General features: G+C 35.9%; 2 protein-coding genes across 4 annotated transcripts; one reads left to right on the forward strand and one right to left on the reverse strand.

Annotated features, from left to right (window-relative positions):
• Positions 1-172: 172 nt before the first annotated feature.
• Positions 173-11,131, reverse strand: LOC112529332 (asparagine--tRNA ligase, chloroplastic/mitochondrial). Of its 2 annotated transcripts, XM_025140557.1 has the most exons (15): positions 10,669-11,131; positions 8,384-8,452; positions 6,793-6,903; positions 6,379-6,483; positions 5,437-5,574; positions 5,148-5,228; positions 4,586-4,663; positions 4,418-4,486; positions 4,249-4,323; positions 4,006-4,089; positions 3,643-3,729; positions 2,325-2,420; positions 2,170-2,244; positions 1,623-1,749; positions 173-536 (listed from the first exon to the last, which is right to left on the reverse strand). In XM_025140557.1, exons 1-15 carry the CDS (start codon positions 11,092-11,094, stop codon positions 421-423), a joined length of 1,737 nt encoding a protein of 578 aa, XP_024996325.1. In that variant the 5' UTR covers positions 11,095-11,131; the 3' UTR covers positions 173-420. The 2 variants fall into 2 exon arrangements, with proteins under 2 accessions (XP_024996325.1, XP_024996326.1); XM_025140558.1 differs by lacking the exons at positions 3,643-3,729; positions 4,006-4,089.
• Positions 11,132-13,327: 2,196 nt separating this feature from the next.
• On the forward strand, positions 13,328-18,765 carry LOC112499628 (peroxisome biogenesis protein 19-2-like). 2 transcript variants are annotated; one of them, XM_025102938.1, is made up of 5 exons: positions 13,328-13,485; positions 13,630-13,687; positions 15,222-15,510; positions 17,254-17,570; positions 18,622-18,765. In XM_025102938.1, the coding sequence occupies exons 1-5, from the start codon at positions 13,446-13,448 to the stop codon at positions 18,662-18,664; spliced, it is 747 nt and encodes a 248-aa protein (XP_024958706.1). In that variant the 5' UTR covers positions 13,328-13,445; the 3' UTR covers positions 18,665-18,765. The 2 variants fall into 2 exon arrangements, with proteins under 2 accessions (XP_024958706.1, XP_024958705.1); XM_025102937.1 differs by having other exon boundaries at positions 13,345-13,485; positions 15,219-15,510.
• The last annotated feature ends 756 nt before the right edge of the window (positions 18,766-19,521 follow it).

A 19,521-nucleotide genomic window follows, 5' to 3' on the forward strand; every position in this document is an offset into this window, starting at 1 on the left:
ATATTTTCGAGGTTTTTATAGAATTGTTTCTAATAATATTAAATGCATTCGTTTTCTAATTATTTATAATTTGTTTTTAAAAAATTATCTTATATAGAAAATGGAGTTCAATTTCATTCCAAATCCTACAAACCAAACATGCCAAAAATACCAAATCCTCCCACAAATTCCAAATCCCTTAAAACCAGATTTTTCCAACCAAATGATCACTAAAGAGCATACAAGCATGTTATTGACAAACCTATTTTTATTGAATACATTGATTTAACATGATTAAAACAAATTTAAATAATATATATAAATTTTACAGACAAAAAATCTCCCCCTTTTCTACATCAAAACATTCAGATGGGGAATTTGTTGGTTGCAATAATGAATAGAAGAAAGTAACACCAAAGTCGGCATCGGTCGATCTCCAGGTCAAAATTCGGCAGACCCAGGTGCTCGAGGGAAAGGTATTGTATCTCGAATGTTGTCTAATCCAGTTGCAAATTGCACAAGCCTCTCGAAACCCAACCCGAAACCCGCATGTGGAACTGGAATACACGAAAAGAATGATAAGTAAAAGTTAAACCGAGTAAGATGATGTTTTCAATGTTTGAGCAAATAATAGACCGTTTTCAAGAAACTAAGACGCCGTTTACCAACACAAAATGGGTAAGCGTTAACCAAGTAAGGGGCTGTTTGGTTCGTTTTCCATCAAGTCTTGTATGGATGCAACTGTCTATATAGATTGAAAAGGTTTTTGTTTGAGATAGACACACGCAGCATGTTCTTTAATTGGGAGAGGTTGGTTTGAAAAAACTTGGCTTTTTGCATAAAGCTTCCTCCTAGAAGCTTACTGAATAAGCCACTTTCTATATCATTAAAACACTACCAAATAGTCATGTATAGCTAGGGGTGTAAACAAGTCGAGCTTTTAACGAGCTACTCGAGCTCGAGCTTGTTTATCTCAAGCTCAAGCTTCATAATTTCGAGCTAGAGTCGATTTCGAACACAAAATAAATTTCGCTCAACTTATAACACCAATGTTCGACTCGACTCGTTTGAAAGCTCGATTAAACTTTACGAGTCAAGTCGAGTCATTTGAGCATACACTTTTTCAAGTCAAACATATTTATATGCTTGCAAGTTATATAATCAAAAATATAAAATTATCAAGCTTCAGTGAATAAACGACTTAATCAATCTCAAATTCGATCTCATAAACGAGCATCGAGCTCAAACATTGAAAAAAATTCGAGCTCGAGCCTGATATTAGTTTTTCGAGCCGAGCTCGAATAACCTGTTACTCGACTCGGCTCGTTCACACCCCTATGTATAGCTGACCGAATAAGGTGCAAGTCCCATTAAGCTCATTAAGCTGCTAACAATCAAGCCCTAAGAATGCAGTCTGGGTAAGAGGTTCAGTTCGGGTAAGCCCCAACTGATACTGGTTGTTAACCAAGTGGCTGGGTAAGCACTTGAGTAAAAAGCAACCCTTTTCTTACTGGGTCAGCATATTCGTGGGTCAAAGTGTGTTGGTAAGCAAACATTCCTTCATACTGGGTAAGCACCTCTTACATATTAAGAGGCAGTCAGTAGGTAGTAAACAATCCTAACAGACGAAAAGAGATGCTAACCTGTACCATAACGCCGAAGATCCAAGTACCACCAAAAGCTCTCCTTATTGAGGTTGAGTTCATCTAGACGGTTTTCCAAGTAATCAAGACGTTCTTCCCTTTGACTTCCACCAATAAGCTCACCAACCTAGCAAACGAGATTATTCATAGCTACGATAACTGAATCAAGTGTCTAAAATACCCCTCGATAACGACCAATGGGGAAATATTGTGAGCTAAAATCAATGATTACTAAGAGCGTTTCCAATGGTTACGCTAAAATAGAGATTTTTAACATTTTGGAATATTTCTGTTCCCAGATTGGGGATCTCACAACCCACTCCTCTTAGGGATCCCGGCATCCTCTCTAGCACATCAGTCCGGTTGCCGGCTCTGATACCATTTGTAACATTCCAGCAAACCGTACCAGATATTGTCTACTTTATCCACTCTGGACTCACGGTTTTAGAAAACGTGATAAAGGAGGTATCTAGTCCCTTATGAGGCAACCTTGTTCCCCTCCCCAACTGATGCAGGATCTCACATGAATAATGAACGCAAATATTACCCGTGGAACCAGCAAGTCCATAGCTGCAACAGTCTTGCCATCATCATTTTGCCGCATATAGAACGCTTTGATATCCTGGATATTTCAAGAAAAATACCCATTATTTTTAGTTAATTGCTTCAATTTATGCAAAAAAGTAGAGAATAAGATCATGCCTTCGGGTAGTCGGTTATAATAACTGGGCATCCACAGAAAGCTTCCTCCGTTATGTAACGTTCATGCTCACTTTGCAAATCACATCCCCATTTCACCTATTATATAACCAACATACTGTAAAAAATATCTTCCATGTAAACCTTCATTTGCACTATAATTAGAAAGAAACGAAAATTAATAGCTTCGTTGCCTGTATGTCCATTGACAAAAGCGAGATAAATTCAAAATATCTGCAAAATTGACCGGAACTATTTCCGTTTTGCAACTCCAAATGTGTATATAACTTCAAGAACTTTCTTGCTTAAATGCAGACATCTGTGATTGATTCTAAGGGTCTGCTTGTTAGCCTTAATGAGCTTAATGGGACACCAAGCTTATCCGGTCAGCTATACATGACAGTTTGGTGGTGGCTTAATGATATAGAAAGTGGCTTATTCAGTAAGCTTCTTTGGTTGGGGGGCTTTATGCAGAAAGCCAAGTTTTTCCCAAACCTGCCTTTCCCAATTAAAAAACATGCTCATTCCATCGATGAGAAAACCTTCCCAATAGATTAATTCACACAGACAGCTTAATCCACACAAGACTTGATGGAAAACCAACCAAACAGCCCTAACTTAAAAAGCCAACTGGTTTGACACTCAAAAGTCGAGTAATTGGGACGTAGAGGGTAGCATAGAGCATTTTCATACCAACTTTTGTTGGATATGAAGCTAGATATGGACTTTATGGTGTGTTAGGTACGCAGAAGTACAAAATAGGACAGAACAAGAACTCTTTGTCCCATATTTGACAGGACATTTGACTGGGACAGGACTAGACGGGACCTTTTTTTGTCCCACGAAAATTGATGGAACAAAAATAAAGATTGGAACAAGATTGGTAAATTACTAAAAGTACCCCTGTCAAATTGTATTTCCCCACCAAAATGGATGGAACAAAAATCAGGGAGATGGAACAAGATTGGAAAATTACTAAACTACCCTTGCCAAATTGTTTCTTGTCCCACCAAAATAGATGGAACACGATTGGTAAATTACTAAACTACCCCTGTCAAATTGTTTTTTTGTCCCACCTGTCTTACCCTTATGTTTTTTGATTCTCTTCTTACAAGGAGAGATGTGTTCTTTCAACGTATCTGTACTACTACAGAATTCACGAAATATAAAAGATCCCTAACAACGCCCACAGCTATAGACAAATTGTTGAACTATATAAATACCCTTTTCGTAATATATTTTTTATTACCTGTAATTACTATTGTGTGTATCAATTCTAGAAATTTTTCCAACTAGAAGATGTACAAAGAGATAGAATTACCGGAAACTCAAATTTCTTCTTTGATTTTAGAAGTAGTTCAACTGCATCTGTGTAAGTCAGTCGTACAAAGCTTTTCTCAACGACATCCTGTTGGAGCTAACTCATGAGTTATATATAATTATTTATAGGGTATATATACAAGGGCAGGTCCCGTTAAGAACCAAAAACTAATTACGAGCCTGTGAACTGCCCACAGAATGGCACGTGGCATGTTGTGGGAAGGTCCCAGTTCCTAACCAATTTTGGGTTTCTAACGAAACTTTCCTCTCTCTCTCTCTCTCTCTCTCTCTCTCTCTATATATATATATATATATATATATATATTGTAGAGGGATAACTACGAGTTACACAGACAAATCATACACTCAGACGGTCGATGATTCCTTTCTCAATCCAATTATTGAAGAAATCCATATCTTCCTTGCAATTTTCAAGAACATGTTTCACCTAAAATATGGAAAAGTTCAAATTAGTTTAAAATCTTCTTATTGAAAATCTGCCGATACGACTCTTTGTCTAGAACAGAGAACTATAAAAGTGGAACCTTTTTTGGAAAGGAGGGATAAGATAATCTACCAACTACAAAGGGTCGATAAAGTAACATACGACATACTGGAGATAGGCAGTGGCACAGGCCATGTCATCATTCAGGTCCGCAAATGCAAGCTCGGGCTCAATCATCTTCAAAGAGATAAAAAATTAAAATTAACTAACTATAAAAGCTCGTTTTTTAGTTCTGTAATGCACTACAATAGTGAAAAAAAGAAAAAAATACCCAGAATTCAGCCAAATGTCTGGAAGTGTTGGAATTTTCCGCTCGAAATGTAGGACCAAATGTATACACCTGAAAAATGGTAAATATTTCTTGAATAACTGATAAGGTAATGTCATGTGCTGACCGGTTCTATAAGTTTGAATAAGATATGAAAGAAAAAAGACATACATCAGAAAGAGCAGTAGCGTATGTTTCGGCGTTGAGTTGGCCAGAGACCGTCAAGAATGCTGGTTTTTCAAAAAAATCCTGTGAAATCAAAATGCAATTCTTGAAACATAACTTCATGTTTGAACAATGCAAGTGTTGTATAATAGAAGGCAACATATATAGGGTTAGGTTCAGGGGAAAACCGCAAAAAAATGAAAAATTGAGGAACACCCTAGTAACCATTCATTTGTAAGGTATGCACATGTGCATACAATAAACGAGTTAACCGATCGTGAGTACAAGCCTGTAAACAAGCATCGAGCTCGATAACTCAAAAAATATTCGAACTCGAGCTCGAGCCCAACATTGAAAAGTTATTCGAGCTCGAGCCTGGTATAACTTTTTCGAGCCAAGCTCGAATAACCTACTACTCGGCTCGGCTCGGCTCGTTTACACCCCTAAACGTGACAACCAAGTGTATGTATGTGTGCCAGTATGGCAATAAGTGAATGCACGTAAACTTTATGTAAGCATCATATGTCTAAAAAATGTTTAAATTGAGAAAAGAAAGTAAAAGCCTCACTTGTGACCAATCAATTAAGCCGTTTTTTGTTCTTGGGATAGCATCGGCCGGAGAATCAATGGCTTCTTTGGAGCTTGGTATCTATTAACACGACAATTTAGATCAAAGATATAACAAAAGAAATATTATCTCGGAATCTTGGATAAACAATGGTTACAAAATTGAAAAATACTGAGAGTGTGTACTAACTTGTAGAATCGTCATGCTCAAGCCCAAAAGCACGATATAGAACAATGGTATGAGTGTATTACAAATAAATCGAAGAAAACTTGCATCAAAGAGAGCATACCAATGTGGTTACACAAAATTGCTCGCCAGCACCTTCACAATCCGATGCGGTAATAATAGGACTCGAAATCCAAACAAACCCATTTTCTTGAAAGAATTTATGTGTAGCATACGCCAAAGCATTCCTAACCCGTGCAACCTAGAGTCGAATTAAATATCAAACGAGTTAATTGGAAAAATGGAAAGGACCCAACCAAGAATATAGAAGTTCTCACATATTCCACAGAACCATTTGTCACTACATTATAGAACAGAGGCGGAACTCTGAGGCCCCGAGCAGGTCCCATGCACCCGCTCAACTTAATTTCGCAAGTAGAAATTTTTTTGGGGTATGAAAGGTGCACCTGCTACACTTTGAGGGGTGCTCTGGGATATTAGAAAATACAATAAATATCAACCAAAAACCAAAAAAGGTCCCTCAAAATCAATCAAAAACCAAAAAAGTCTCTTAAAATCAACCAAAAAAACCTGAAAAAGTCCCTCAAAATCAACCAAAAAAATTAAAAATCCCTCGAGAATCAACCAAAATAAATTTAGAAATCCCTCAAAATCAACCAAAAATCTTAAAAACCCCTCGAAACCAACCAAAAAACTTAAAATCCCTCAAGACCAACCAAAAAACTTAAAAATCCCTCGAAATCAACCAAAAAAACTTAAAAATCCCTCGAAATCAACCAAAAGACTTAAAAAAGACCATCGAAACGGTGGAATTAGACTAAAAACACATAGGGAGACTCCGCAGTCCTTTGATCAACCTTAAAGGTGCACCAGCTCAGCAAAATCCTGGGTTCACCGCTATCATAGGATATGCTAAAAAATGGTAAGAGAATTCCATGGTAGAGAATTTCATTGCATGATTTACAAACAATTTGACCACTAACAAAGGTGGCAAAGACTATATAGAGAGAGAGGTAGAATCATTTGTGAATAATCTAAATCATACCGCACCAAAAGTGTTTGTTCTAGGACGAAGATGTGCCTTGCTTCTTAAAAATTCTCGTGTGACCTTTTTCTTCTGAATAGGAAATGATGTGTCACTCTTACCAACCTACAAGTATATCAAAAAGATGAGAATATAAACATCTTACAATTGGTACTACTAATATATATCAAATTTGCAAAATGGTACGGAGTATATTCAGATGAAAAGAACAAAATATGAACTATGGGTCCATGTTGGTCTATAATATGTGAGGCATAGGCATGCTTATGATAAAATCTAATGCACCCTTTTATATGAATAGTAAAAATTAGTAACATATTTTTCCCGACCCAAATCCCATCTTTTCAAAGAGAATAAGAAAGAAAGTTGTACCAATATGTCAACACTTAAATTTTAGATTTATCAGATTTATACCGTAACAAGTTTGTGAATCTTCAGCTCTATTTTTTGTTTCTTTCCTTGGCTCGGTACCACAACTCCATGTACGCAGATTGATGCACCTGTTGCTATCAAACCACTCTCCACCTATCAATAACCCAAAATTAAAAAGAAAGACGTTTATGCTATAGCGTGGTATCAGCAAAAAGAGCAAATATTATTCAAGGAAGAATTGTACAAGAAAGTATGACTTAATAAACAAAGGATCTTTTGGCATTAATATGCCTTGCTGCTGCTTTCAAAAAACTTGATAAGACACCTAGTGACTTCAAGTTCAAGGTTACTAACATTTTTACAAGCATATATGTATATATATATATATATATATATGGGGAAAAGAGTGACTAACTTCTCTGACCAATATGTTCGGCTTTTGGCTGCAAACAAACCATTGTGCTTATTAAATTGTAGAAAGAAAAAGAAATTGCGATGAGCAATGTCGGGGAAATTAGCACCAAGTAGGAGGTTTTGTTGCACTTACATTTCCAATTTGGCCCATATTGCTACTTTTTGCAAATATAATACTTAGGGGCTGTTTGCCTAAATGCTTACCTGGTAAGTGCTTACCATTAGGAGTCGATACTATAATTTATTTTACTGGGTAAGGTTGTATGTAGTACATCAAAACGTATTCCATGCAACAATTTTCCTGGTAAGCGCTTACCCGGGTAAGAGTTGTCACCCTCACTTACCGGGTAAGACTTTCCATCCTTATCCTCATTCTTACCGTGTAAGATTCTTGGCCCTTGCCATGTTCATCCGGTGAGGAAAATTACCCGATAAGTACTTACCGGATAAGCGTTTAGTAAACGGATTTTTCTTAATTTTCCACAAGCATGATGGTTGGTTTGAAAAGTAAATCCAAGTACAATGACTCAAAAAATCAATAGGAAGGAAAGAGTTGGACAAAAGACAACCATATTTGAAGCAGATGAAGTATCCAATTCTGCAAACACGTCTCAACGAATGAGCATTTCAATTGTTCAAAAACTAAATATTATCCATGAAAGCTTTCAAGTGTATTTCAAGAAAGCACGACGGAGAAAAATAATGTTTTAATTCATGACTACATAATATATAAGGGGTGGTTTAAATAAGAATCTAAATACCGTGAGAAGGTAAGAAGGGAAGGTTCATATGTGAATCATTGAAAAAATCCATTTGAAGATGCTTATGGGAACCTATGTGATTAATTTGTAACGTCGGTTCAAATATGCAATCAAATAGATATTTTCAGAATTTTTTCAATAGTTCAAATATGAATCTTCCCTTCTCATCTTCTCATGACATTTAGTCTTCGTATTTGAACCTCTCACTATATATATATATATATACATATATATATATATATATATATATTCCCATGATAAGCTAATCACATTATCCCTTCTTCTCCTATAACAATAACAACCCTATTCTCCAAATGGGCGAAGTTTACTTGTCGAAATACCGTTTCAAGGAAGTTCAAAAATTGGGTAAACTACAATATATTCTCATTGATTAGCAAACAATTTGCACACTTCAATCAAGAGAGGCATGTCAAAATAATAAACTATCTCGTTGCTACCTGATCATAACCTTCAGCATCTGAATCGATCACGCATTGCATATTTGACAGGCATGAACCATCATTCACCTGCACTGAATGCATCACCCGTTAACTATCCACAAAAAATACATAGATATAACCCATTCTTGGTCAAAGTTCCCTTGACTTGATCAAAATGCACGTTTCACCAAATGTCACACCAACTCAAGTTCGAAGTTCCAATAGGGAAGATACACAATATAATATACTACCGCCAAATATGAATACTCCCTCAATTCTGGGAAAGATCTAGACTTTTTCTTCATAGTAAAGGTATCAAAAATGATAACATGAACATCTAATATCATGTATTGCTTGAAACCACACAAACTCAATGCAGAAGTCATTTGTACAAATGGTTGACCATGTAATGAGAACACTATGACACCCCCTTCCCGAGGGAGGTCACATCGAATACCAAAAAAAACTGAAAAGAGCACCTACATATCTCCACATTGCCCTCGGTAGATTAATTCATCATAAATTGAAGTTTTTGTCTCCAGATTATAATTATGTCATGTTCGTAGAAGAATGAGTGAAATATCATTCCAACAAACATATAACCCATACTCCATAAGTTTAATGAGTAGATGAGCATTTAAGTCATTTTTTCCTAATGTCTTGCAATTATAATGTAGATTATCACAATTGTACACTAAAGTTTTTGTCTCCATATGTCATGTCCATAGAAGAATGAGTGAAATATCATTGCAACAAACATATAATCAAGACTACATAAGGGTGGTGTCTGGTTGGTTTGAGCTTGGACTCCAAAGGTCAAAAGTGTCTGGAGGTCCCAGGTTCAAATCCAAGGAGGAATAAAAATCCCCTTGTGGCCACGGAGGTTCAAATGCGGTGACTCCGGGATAACCGCAAAGCAGGTGGTTGCCCTGGGATTAGTCGGCTCGCATAGTGGGTTGGATATCCAAGTTAATAAAAAAAAATGGGTAGATAAGTATTTAACTCATATGTGCCTAATGTGTTGCAATTATAATGTAGTTTATCACAACTGCCAAGGTATAAGGGGTAGTTAAGTTAAATACTTGTATGCTTAATAGACCTATGGAGTTTTGTTGTATTTTTGCTAGAATAATATTTCGCATGAAATTACTATTTTATCGACATGACACACTTTTTCTTGTGAAAAATCATTCCAACAAACATACAACCTAGATCTAAAGTATGATGATTTGATATAATTGCCAATGTATAGTGACATTTAATTTCAATGCCACTAATACATCGGCAACTATGATAAGCTCATTAGACATATAGATTATAGAGCTTGGTTGTATGTTTGTTGGAATGATATTTCACGGTCAAAGTACTAATGCATTGACAATTATATAGACTCGTTAAACTTACAGAGCTTCATTGTTGTTTGTTGAAATGATATTTCACAACGAAAATTGTGTCATGTCGATAAAAGATTGGTTTCTTGCAAAACATTATTCCACCAAACATACAACCAAGACTTCATAAATCTAATGAGTATACAAGCATTTAACTCATCTGTCATTGATCCCTATTGCCATTGTATCAGTGATGGACAAGTTAAATTCTTATATATCATTAGACTTGTGAAGTCTTTGTTGCATGGTTGTGAGAATGATGTTTTGCAAAAACAAAACCTTTCTTTTATGGATATACCAACAAACATGCAACCAAGCTCTAATGCAAGAATAACAGTTCGCAAGGAAAAACATATCATATCACTAAAAGAATGTTCGCACGGAAAAACATACCAACAAAAATGCAACCAAGCTCTTTGCAAAATATCATTCCAACAAACATACAACCAGGGCTTCATTAAGTCTAATGAGTATTCTCGACTAGTAAAAATTTGGTTGTATGTTTGCTAGAACCATATTTTGCAAAGAACCAATCTTCTAATGACATGATTGTTTTTCCTTTCGAAATGTTATCGAAAATGACTCTATTATAGTTTGAAAACAAAAAAAAATAGTTTATTATACATATATATTGATTTATAGACACTTAATTTTGAGATATATTATCTCTAGCTAATTGGGATTAAGTTGATTAAGAGGTTATTAGGACAGTCTAATCTTTGGTGGGAGCCTTGGAAATACCATTGGCATCCACATTATTATGTTGCTGTCGACTAGATAATTTGTTGCAATGAATTTTCAACATGTAAACAATTAGATAACAATAACCGAAGATCCCAATATGCATTTAATATAAAAATGAATAAATCATCGATTTAAAAGCCAATTCGAACAAATATTCATCACCATTACCTCAATGAATGTAACACTGCTCTGAACACGAAGAGTTCTAACCCAACCCCTAACCGTCAACGTTTCACCTAATCTATCGCAACCCTCGCTTTCCCCTCCTTTTATATCAACAATTCTCAGCCGTTTACGAAATTCCCCAACTCGTTCGTCAGTAGATTCGGTTTTGGACTTCTCTACGACCTCGCCGGAGGATACTGAGGCAGATACGATGGTGGAAAAGCATCGACGGTGAGTTATGGAATCGTTCAAGTGATTGAAGTAGAGTTGGTGTTTTGGCGGGTGATGAGGAAGAGTGGTGATGATTTGGTATTTTAGTTTGGTAAGGTTTGGTTGGTGATTGCGGTACAAGGACAGGAAGCGAATGGTGGAGGAAAACGGTTTCAGGCGGAGAGAAACGGTGGCCGGTGACAACGCCGCCGTCGCCATTTCTTGCGCGGCTCTCAGTGAGCTCTCTATCTCCTTTGATTTTTGTACGGGTGAGTTACGTTTTTAGTTCCTTTTGTTGAAAATTTGCAATTATCGTCCCCGTGCTATCGAAATTTCAATTTTAATCCTTATAATTTACGATTTATCGTTTTTTTGTCCTTATAGCTTACATTTTTGTGTCATTAGTTTATAATTTATTGTTTTTCTGCATATCACGCTTAAGTCTCAACGGTAAATCATTAATAAAGTTAATTTGAAGGACTAAACAACAACAAATTACATATCACAGGGACTAAAATTAGAATTTCAAAACAAAAAAATGGAAGTTGTAATTTTTAACATACCACAAGAACTAAAATCATAGCTTAGGGCTTGGTAAACACTTATCTTATCATGTAGCATTCTTGGACCTCCGTCATTAAAATGGATTATTGGTAAGCGATTACCGTTAAGAGTCGTTAGTCTCACTTACCGGATAAAACTCTCGATCCTAGGTAAATGAATCAGTAAGCGCTTACCAAGGTAAGTTTTTAGTAAACAACCTTTACTATACATAAGCATTAAAGTTATACTCCTCTTTGCCACATGAATCTTGCCTTGCTCGTACTTGATATGATTTTGTTTAGAAATGACGATACATAAGCCAAACACGTATCATAGATAGTTTATGCATCGCTTTCTAATTTGATCCTCCGTATCAGATTTCCGTCAGTATGGATTTTAGTAGGGTGTTGTTTTGTACAAGCTGTCATCCCAAAATCATTGATAAATGAGAAAGATGGTTGCACGGTTCGACAAGAAACATTAAAAATAGAGGTGTCAATCAGAATCGCCAAACTGCACAAATTGCCCACTGCAAAACGCGTTTTACAACTTCCGTTGTGCAATTTTCGTTTTGCATTTTATCAAACTGCACTATGCGGTTTTGAGTTATCAAAACGCACCATATCGCATATTTTATACGTTCTTAATTTGATATATATAACATATACATAGAGAATAATTGCTAATTTGTGTAATGTTTTTTTATCTACGTTCTCGATGATCCATTAATAAGTCTAAAGTTTTGGATTTTGATCCATAATATTACTAAACTATAGCCAATAATCCATTTGACACTTTTAACTTTAAGTAGACATCCACGTTTTTAAATGAGATTTCAATGGCACAATCAACACCCTCTTAACTAAAACTACTACGGTCACGTTGACGTTGATTTTATAATAAAATTATAGTTTTATAATTATTGGATTGAAAACGTAAAATATGATATGTACAAACCGCATAAACTGTACTGCACCATGCACCATTTCCCCGTGTTTTTTTTTTTACGGTTTACGGTATACATGATGCGGTTTGCGGTTTGGAACAATGCTCAGACCACATATACGGTTTGCGGGTTGACCTCAAAACGCACCAAACCACACCATGAACACCCCTAATAAAAACATAAAGTGCCGAAGTTTGCAACAAACTTATCGTACATTGAAGGAATGTAAGATTAGTGAACTTAATCCCCATTATGATGTAGACGAATGATCATGTAATAAAGAGAGTTAAGGTGAAAAGTGTAAGGCCACCTGGTCCGCATCTTTAATCTTAAATTCAGAATCACTTTTGACATGATGATTGATCTTGTTACATTTCATCATAATATGCATATAAGAATGAATATTTTTTTTTATGCTTCTCATTTTTAACTCTCATTGTTATAAAAAACTTAAGCCTTGTAATATATCAGTAATTTTCATATATTTAAAGTTGATTTTAAGATTATTAGGTTCGGCTACGAGGAGCTCTTTCTCTTTAAAGGGTAGGATGAGGGAAATGGTGATTAATGGACTATTTAGCAGTTGCTGAATGATTTAATATATAATGATTAAGTAGTCAGAATGATTAAGAGCCTCTTATGATATAATGCAAAATGAAATATAATTGTTTGGTAATTGTTAAGAGTAAAATTAGGATGTTGAATGGTTAAGGGAGACCAAAGATACAAATTTTTTTAGAGAGTTTAGAATCATTAAGAAACAAATTTTTTTTTGTCTTAGAAGATTCATTTTTTAACGATTTAAAGGTTGTCTTTTAACAGAACCATTAAGAAGTAAATAAAAATGATTTAAAACGGAATAAATATTGGTCAAAAAGTCAACAGCCAACAATGAATCTGAGCCATTGATTTTCATCTTTTCCACAGCCGTGATGGCTAAGCACCACCACAACTCCGACTCCTGTCTATTACCATGGTCGGTCGACGTCATAATTCTCCATAAAAGTTTTCCCCCAAATCTACATAAAGCTTCTCAATCTACACCACTGAAGCTTTCAAAAGAAGGAATCAAGCCAAAATCATGGCTGAACATGCAGATGATTTAGACCAACTCCTAGATAGTAAGACGACTGAACCCTTTCCCTTCTCCCTTCGTGTTTTTCATGGGGTTTTGTTTGATTTTTCCATATCAATTAAGCATTCGAGGTTTGAAACTATTGTTATGTTCATACGTATTGACTGATTGTGTGTTGAATATCAATTAGGCGCTTTGGATGATTTCCAGACCCTCAATTTTGCTGCTGCTTCTTCTTCTTCTCAGAGGTTCGTAATTTTCCTGATTTTTAAATTGAATACAAATTCACTTCTGAGGTTGAATTTGCATGGTTAAACCTTAGTACATTTCAATATTCAGTACAGATATGAGATCACAAATTCAGAACAATCTTTGTTTGTGGGTAGTTGTTACTTTGCTTTTCCAATTTAGGCAAAATTTCAATATAAGATTATGGGTTTGCTGGTTTTGCAGGAGTTTTGAAAACTTGACAAAGTTGATATCGTCCATAAGATTAATATATCTAGTAATTTGCTTTGGGTGTTTTAGATATTTGATGAGTAGTTGGTATTTTGACTAGTGTTTTATATATTTGTTGCAAACAGTGACTGTTCTAGCAGAAAATTCGAACATATAGTTTGGAATTTAGAGATTTTTGAACAAACTGCAGACCAGAAGAGGGGGGGGAGTATGGAGTAAACAGAGGGTAAGCACGGGGAAGGGTGGTCGGTGGCTGGTGTCACTTAGTCTGCATTTGGTATGCTGACGGAATTGGATAAGATATGACTGGATGGGTGAGAGTGAGGACAGGTGAAAGAATTGTGGACAGTTCTAGGGTTTTAATTTGGCATGGGTAGTTTAGTAATTTACAAATTTTGTTTCATCTTCCTAATTCTTGTTCCACCTGTTATGGTGTTGGTCCGTCCTGACGTCCTGTCCCAGTCTAATGTCACACCAAGCATAGGAAAACAAGTTCTTGTTCCATCCGTCCTCTCCCGAGTATCATACACACCCTTATGGTACCAAAGTCTTATGTTAGAAAGAGATGGTGTTAGTTTTATTTCCCACCTTCCACATCTTATTTAGGCATCTACTTGTGGGACCCTTACTGTTTGTCGCCCTTCCTATTTCTTGTTTTTACTGAATGCCAACCTTGGTTTTACTTGCTTTTACTACTTATCATATATTCATATGTAGCGTTCCTCTTGCTTTAGTAATTTGTTTTGTTTGCTTGTTTGCACACACTCCGTTCCTACTTATCACAGTCATACCCTTTTTTGCAAAATGTTGTGTTTCTTATGCGTTCTGTAAGAATAATGACAAAAAGGCTATGATGATGGTTTGGAAAGTCAATCATTCTATATTTAACTAATGCTCAAACACTATAAGCTTGCCAAACTTTACAATTTTGTTGGGATGGATGGATATAAAGTTTAATATGATTGTGAGTTTTCTTGTTATATAACAATCTTTTTTTTTGATAGGGAGGGGGGAGACCCCTCCAGATCATTATATAACAATCTTAAGCTCCATCGTTTACGGAACCCACAACATGAGTAATGGAGAATGGAGAAAATTGTATCGACAAATGAAACATGAAGAATTTATCTCAATTTTGAAGTTGAAAGCTTATCCATTTGTTCCCAAAGGTCATGTTGCATCTTCCTCTTTTTTACTGAAAGTCCTAATCTATATACGTTGTTGAAGCTTTTCTATTTGGCTTGATACACACACACACACACACACATATATATATATTAAGGGTATGTATCTGTTTTGTGTCTCCTTCTGTAATAAAAGTAGAGATGGTGGAGAGAACAAAGCCGATGCTTCTTCATTGCCAAGTGGGGTTCAAGGGTTAGGGTTGGGTCTTCCGAATTTAAAAAGTAAGAACAAGGGAAAGCAAAAGGCGGCACCAAAGGAATCACATGCTTCGGAGACTCTTAATAAATTGAGAGAGCAGACTAGGGAGACTGTTAAGGGGATGGAATCTATAGCAGGTTTAAAACAACCAAGTGGCATTGAGGGTTTGGGAGATGACAAAATGATGGAGGATTTGGTCAAACAATTTGAGGAACTCGCCAAGTCTCAGGTACTTTTTATGGCATTTTTCGATTTAGGGTAATGCATTTGTGATTGAACTATGTTAGGGTTTAGGGTTTCTCTGCTTTGGTTTGATTTAGGTATGTTTGCCTTCTGCTGTTGATGTTGATGTTGATAACAATGTTACTAATGGGTTTCAAACTAGAGATGCACTTTGATTTAAAGGTCAAGTGGGTTACATTCGACTTAAAAGTCGATACTCCTTCGGTCCCAAAATAAACGCCCACAATGAAAATGGCAAACGGTTTTAGACATGTGTAGTTATTACAGTTTTTTAGTTACAAAAATACATATTTATCCTTAATACTAGAGGGAGGAATGGACACTTTTGAAAAAATGGACACTTATTTGGGTATGTTGGGAGTATGGCTTTTGAACTTTTATAAACATGTCAATCTAAATTGAACTTTCTAACAGGAATCATGAGATTGATGTGCTGGTTCTAATTTTTTTCTAAAGAATTCGTTCAGTATCAAAGTAATCTACTAACATTGAAGGTAAAATTTGACTTTTTTCTTTTGGATTCCTGTGGAGATTTCAACATGCTCAGTGATTGGTTTTCTTGTTGGTATTCATGCTTTAACTCCTCTAGGCTTTATTAAATATTGTAGTTAGATTTATACGTGTTTCAATGTTACATGATGGGCTTGATAGTAGTTACTCCCGGTATACAAATAATACGTTTGAATCGGCAAGCTATGCATTAGGGCTCCTCCCCATAGGTCGCCAATTTGAGTCTCCGCAGGACCATTGTGGATTTTCCTGGCTATATATCCTTGGGGCCCTATGGATTAGTCGAGGTGCACACAAAGTGTCTGGACACCCATGGTTACAAAAAATGAGATGTTTGACTAGGTACAACTAAGCTTCTTTCGGATGCTTGGGACCTTGAGTTTGAACCTGTCACATGTGTATTGCCTAGTGGATTACTGAAAAAGCACATTAATAGGGTAAATGACAAAAGTTTCGCTCCTTTTGGGCGTTGTTTCTTGGGTCTTTAAAATGTTTGACTAGGCACATAGTTCAGTATTATTGTCTAATTATCCGAAATGCCCCTTGATATGACAATAAAGAGAATCATATAGACTAAAGAATATTCTTTATTCACTAAGTATTATTTTCTTCACTTTGGTAGGACATGTGTAGAAAGAAATTTATCCATTATATTCTTACTAAAACCACACCAACCAATGTCCCACCTATGGTGGGATTTGGGATCTGGCGTTTGGGGGTAAGATGTACGCACACCTATGACCTAACCTCTACCCTAAAGAGTAGAGCAACAAACTATTATTTTCTTCCCTAACTATATTCTCTGTTCACTAAATATTATTTTCTTCACTTTAGTAGGACATGTGTAGAAAGACATTTCCCATTATATTCTTACTAAAACCACACCAAACGAACCCAATGTATCCCACTCGGATGTGGGATCTGGTGTCTGGTGGGTAAGATGTATACTGACCTGACCCCTACACTAAAGAATAGAGTGGCAAAATATTATTTTCTTCACCTTGGTAGGACATGTGTAGAAAGAACTTTCCCCATTGTATTTTTTTTACAAAAGCCACACCAAACAAACCCAATATATCCCACTCGGAGGTGGGATCCGGCGTCTGGTGGGTAAGATGTACGCAGACCTAACCTCGACCCTAAAGAGTAGAGCGGCAAAATATTATTTTCTTCCCTAATTATATTCTTTATTCACTAAATATCATTTTCACTTTGGTAGGACATGGAGTCCATAGTAGAGACAATGATGCAACAACTTTTATCCAAAGAAGTTCTTCATGAACCCATGAAAGAAATTGGAGAAAGATACCCGAAATGGTTAGAAGACAATAAATCTAAACTAAGCCAAGAAGACTACGACCGTTACTTTCATCAGCATGAGCTTATAAAGGATTTGAACATAGTTTATGACAACGAGCCTGGTAATTTCAACAAGATAGTTCAACTCATGCAACAAATGCAAGAATGTGGTCAACCTCCAAACGATATCGTGCAAGAGCTTGCTCCCGATTTCGATATATCGGCTCTCGGTCAACTGTAAGTAGTTTCCTTCGTTACTTGTTTTCTTTTTCGATTTGTTTGATTGCTGTATCATTATATGCATATTTGGTGTATTCCCTAGTTACAGTTGACTTTTGAGGTCAAAATGACTTCATATTCAAATTTGATAAATACTACGAAACAATGATAAAGGTGTTTCAACTACATTTGTGAGATCCCACATCGGTTAGGGAAGGAAACAAAGGTTGCCTTGTAAGATACTGGATACCTCCTCTATCAGACGCGTTTTTAAGACCGTGGTCCAAGTGTGGATTAACGGACAATATATGATACGGTTGGCCGGGGATGTTACAACATTAAATGCATATATGGTTTAATTGTATATAGTCCGAAGATCTACTGAACAATTCAACTATTGAACTAAATTTATCACAAATACAACAACATGACTATCGAGGGCATTTGGTTCACATACCGTTTGATGAATAAATGGAATGTGTCGAATGAATTGGAAATTGAATAAAGTTTTTGTGTTTGGTTGGAAGGAAATGGAATGGAATCTGTCTATGCATAACTTCAGAATTGTAATGAAATAATGTTTACCAAAATACCCCTTAATGTAAAGGTGTTGCCTTTCAACTTTCAACTCCATTATTGCATATCTGGTGGTCTCTAGTTAAATTTTGACTTTGGAGGTCAAATAATTTGTTTTCTTTTACTTCAAATCATGTACAAATTCTGTTGAAGAATTTTGAAAGCTACAGTAGGTTTGTAAATATGGGGGCGTAATCAAATGAGAACCCCATATATTGTGATGACTGTAAAAACTTTTATTTTAAGATATTGTTTCAGATGATATTTTTCCATCTAAGACTAATATTTAATGGTTGATTAACATATATTTGTTTTACAATGTGTTTGTTTCATATGTATTCGGTTTACAATCTGAAACTTTTTTACGTGTACTTTTTGTTACAAATATTTCACGTCGATTTTGTATTTTATAAACATCTGAAATTAATAGTTTTGTGTTTTATTTATAAAGTTCAATTTAATGTCATCTGACTTGTGATTTCTTGCCTTGCAGATCCCCTGAAATGTCTGATTCTCAGAACTGTTGTATAATGTGAGATTGAGATGATGTGCAGAGACTATCCTCTTTTCCATTTGCTGTATTGTTCTTTTATTAGATTGTGAAAAAAATAAAAGTTGTGACTTGTTGACCTTTTATTTAACAAGCCCTCCTTTTACATATTTGCTCATTTTTGCACATGGGTCTTAATGGAATCAGCTATTCTACTTTTTGAAGTAGACGTCAGGTGATCGGATTTGTGTACTCACGCCTAATCCTACTTTCGTGTGGGATTTACTGCATCAATTTGGTATGGTATTTAGCGACCCTGACATCATGCCTCCGTATGTTTCTTTTGAGGCCGAGGAACCCCATTTAGATCCCAACATTTAGAGATGGGAATGGAGTCGGGGATATCGGGGAGCGCAATCCCCATCCCCGCTCCCCACTATCGATCCCTATCGGGGAATCCCGATCCCTACTAGGGAGTTCGGGATTTTTCCCCTTTTATGATTTTTTTAAATATAATATCTATATAGATGTCCATTACGTTTAAACAACGTATTATTCTAAACTTTAATTAACCAAATTTTAGTGGTTGCATATGTACAAGTGTGTGAGTTCATTTGTTCTATTTATCGTGTATAAATATTATATACTTCAAAAAAACTTACTATTGATACTCCAGGTTCAGCCGTTCGAGGTCAGGTTTAAGAGTTATCCCTGGTTAACAAATTCAGGGATTCCCCCTCCCTAGTCAAACCAGGTTCGAGCATCGGGTTCCTCGTTGTTGGGGACAAGGTTTTCTTGCCATCCTTACCGACGCCTTTGTACAAAACCCATACATATTTTCATCTTTAGTAAGGTTTGAAATAGTCGAAATACTGTTAAATGACATCAAATGATGTTAATATC

The sequence above is a fragment of the Cynara cardunculus genome, assembly GCF_001531365.2.
Source record: "Cynara cardunculus var. scolymus isolate 2C chromosome LG 16, CcrdV1, whole genome shotgun sequence".
In the NCBI taxonomy this organism is placed as follows: domain Eukaryota; kingdom Viridiplantae; phylum Streptophyta; class Magnoliopsida; order Asterales; family Asteraceae; genus Cynara; species Cynara cardunculus.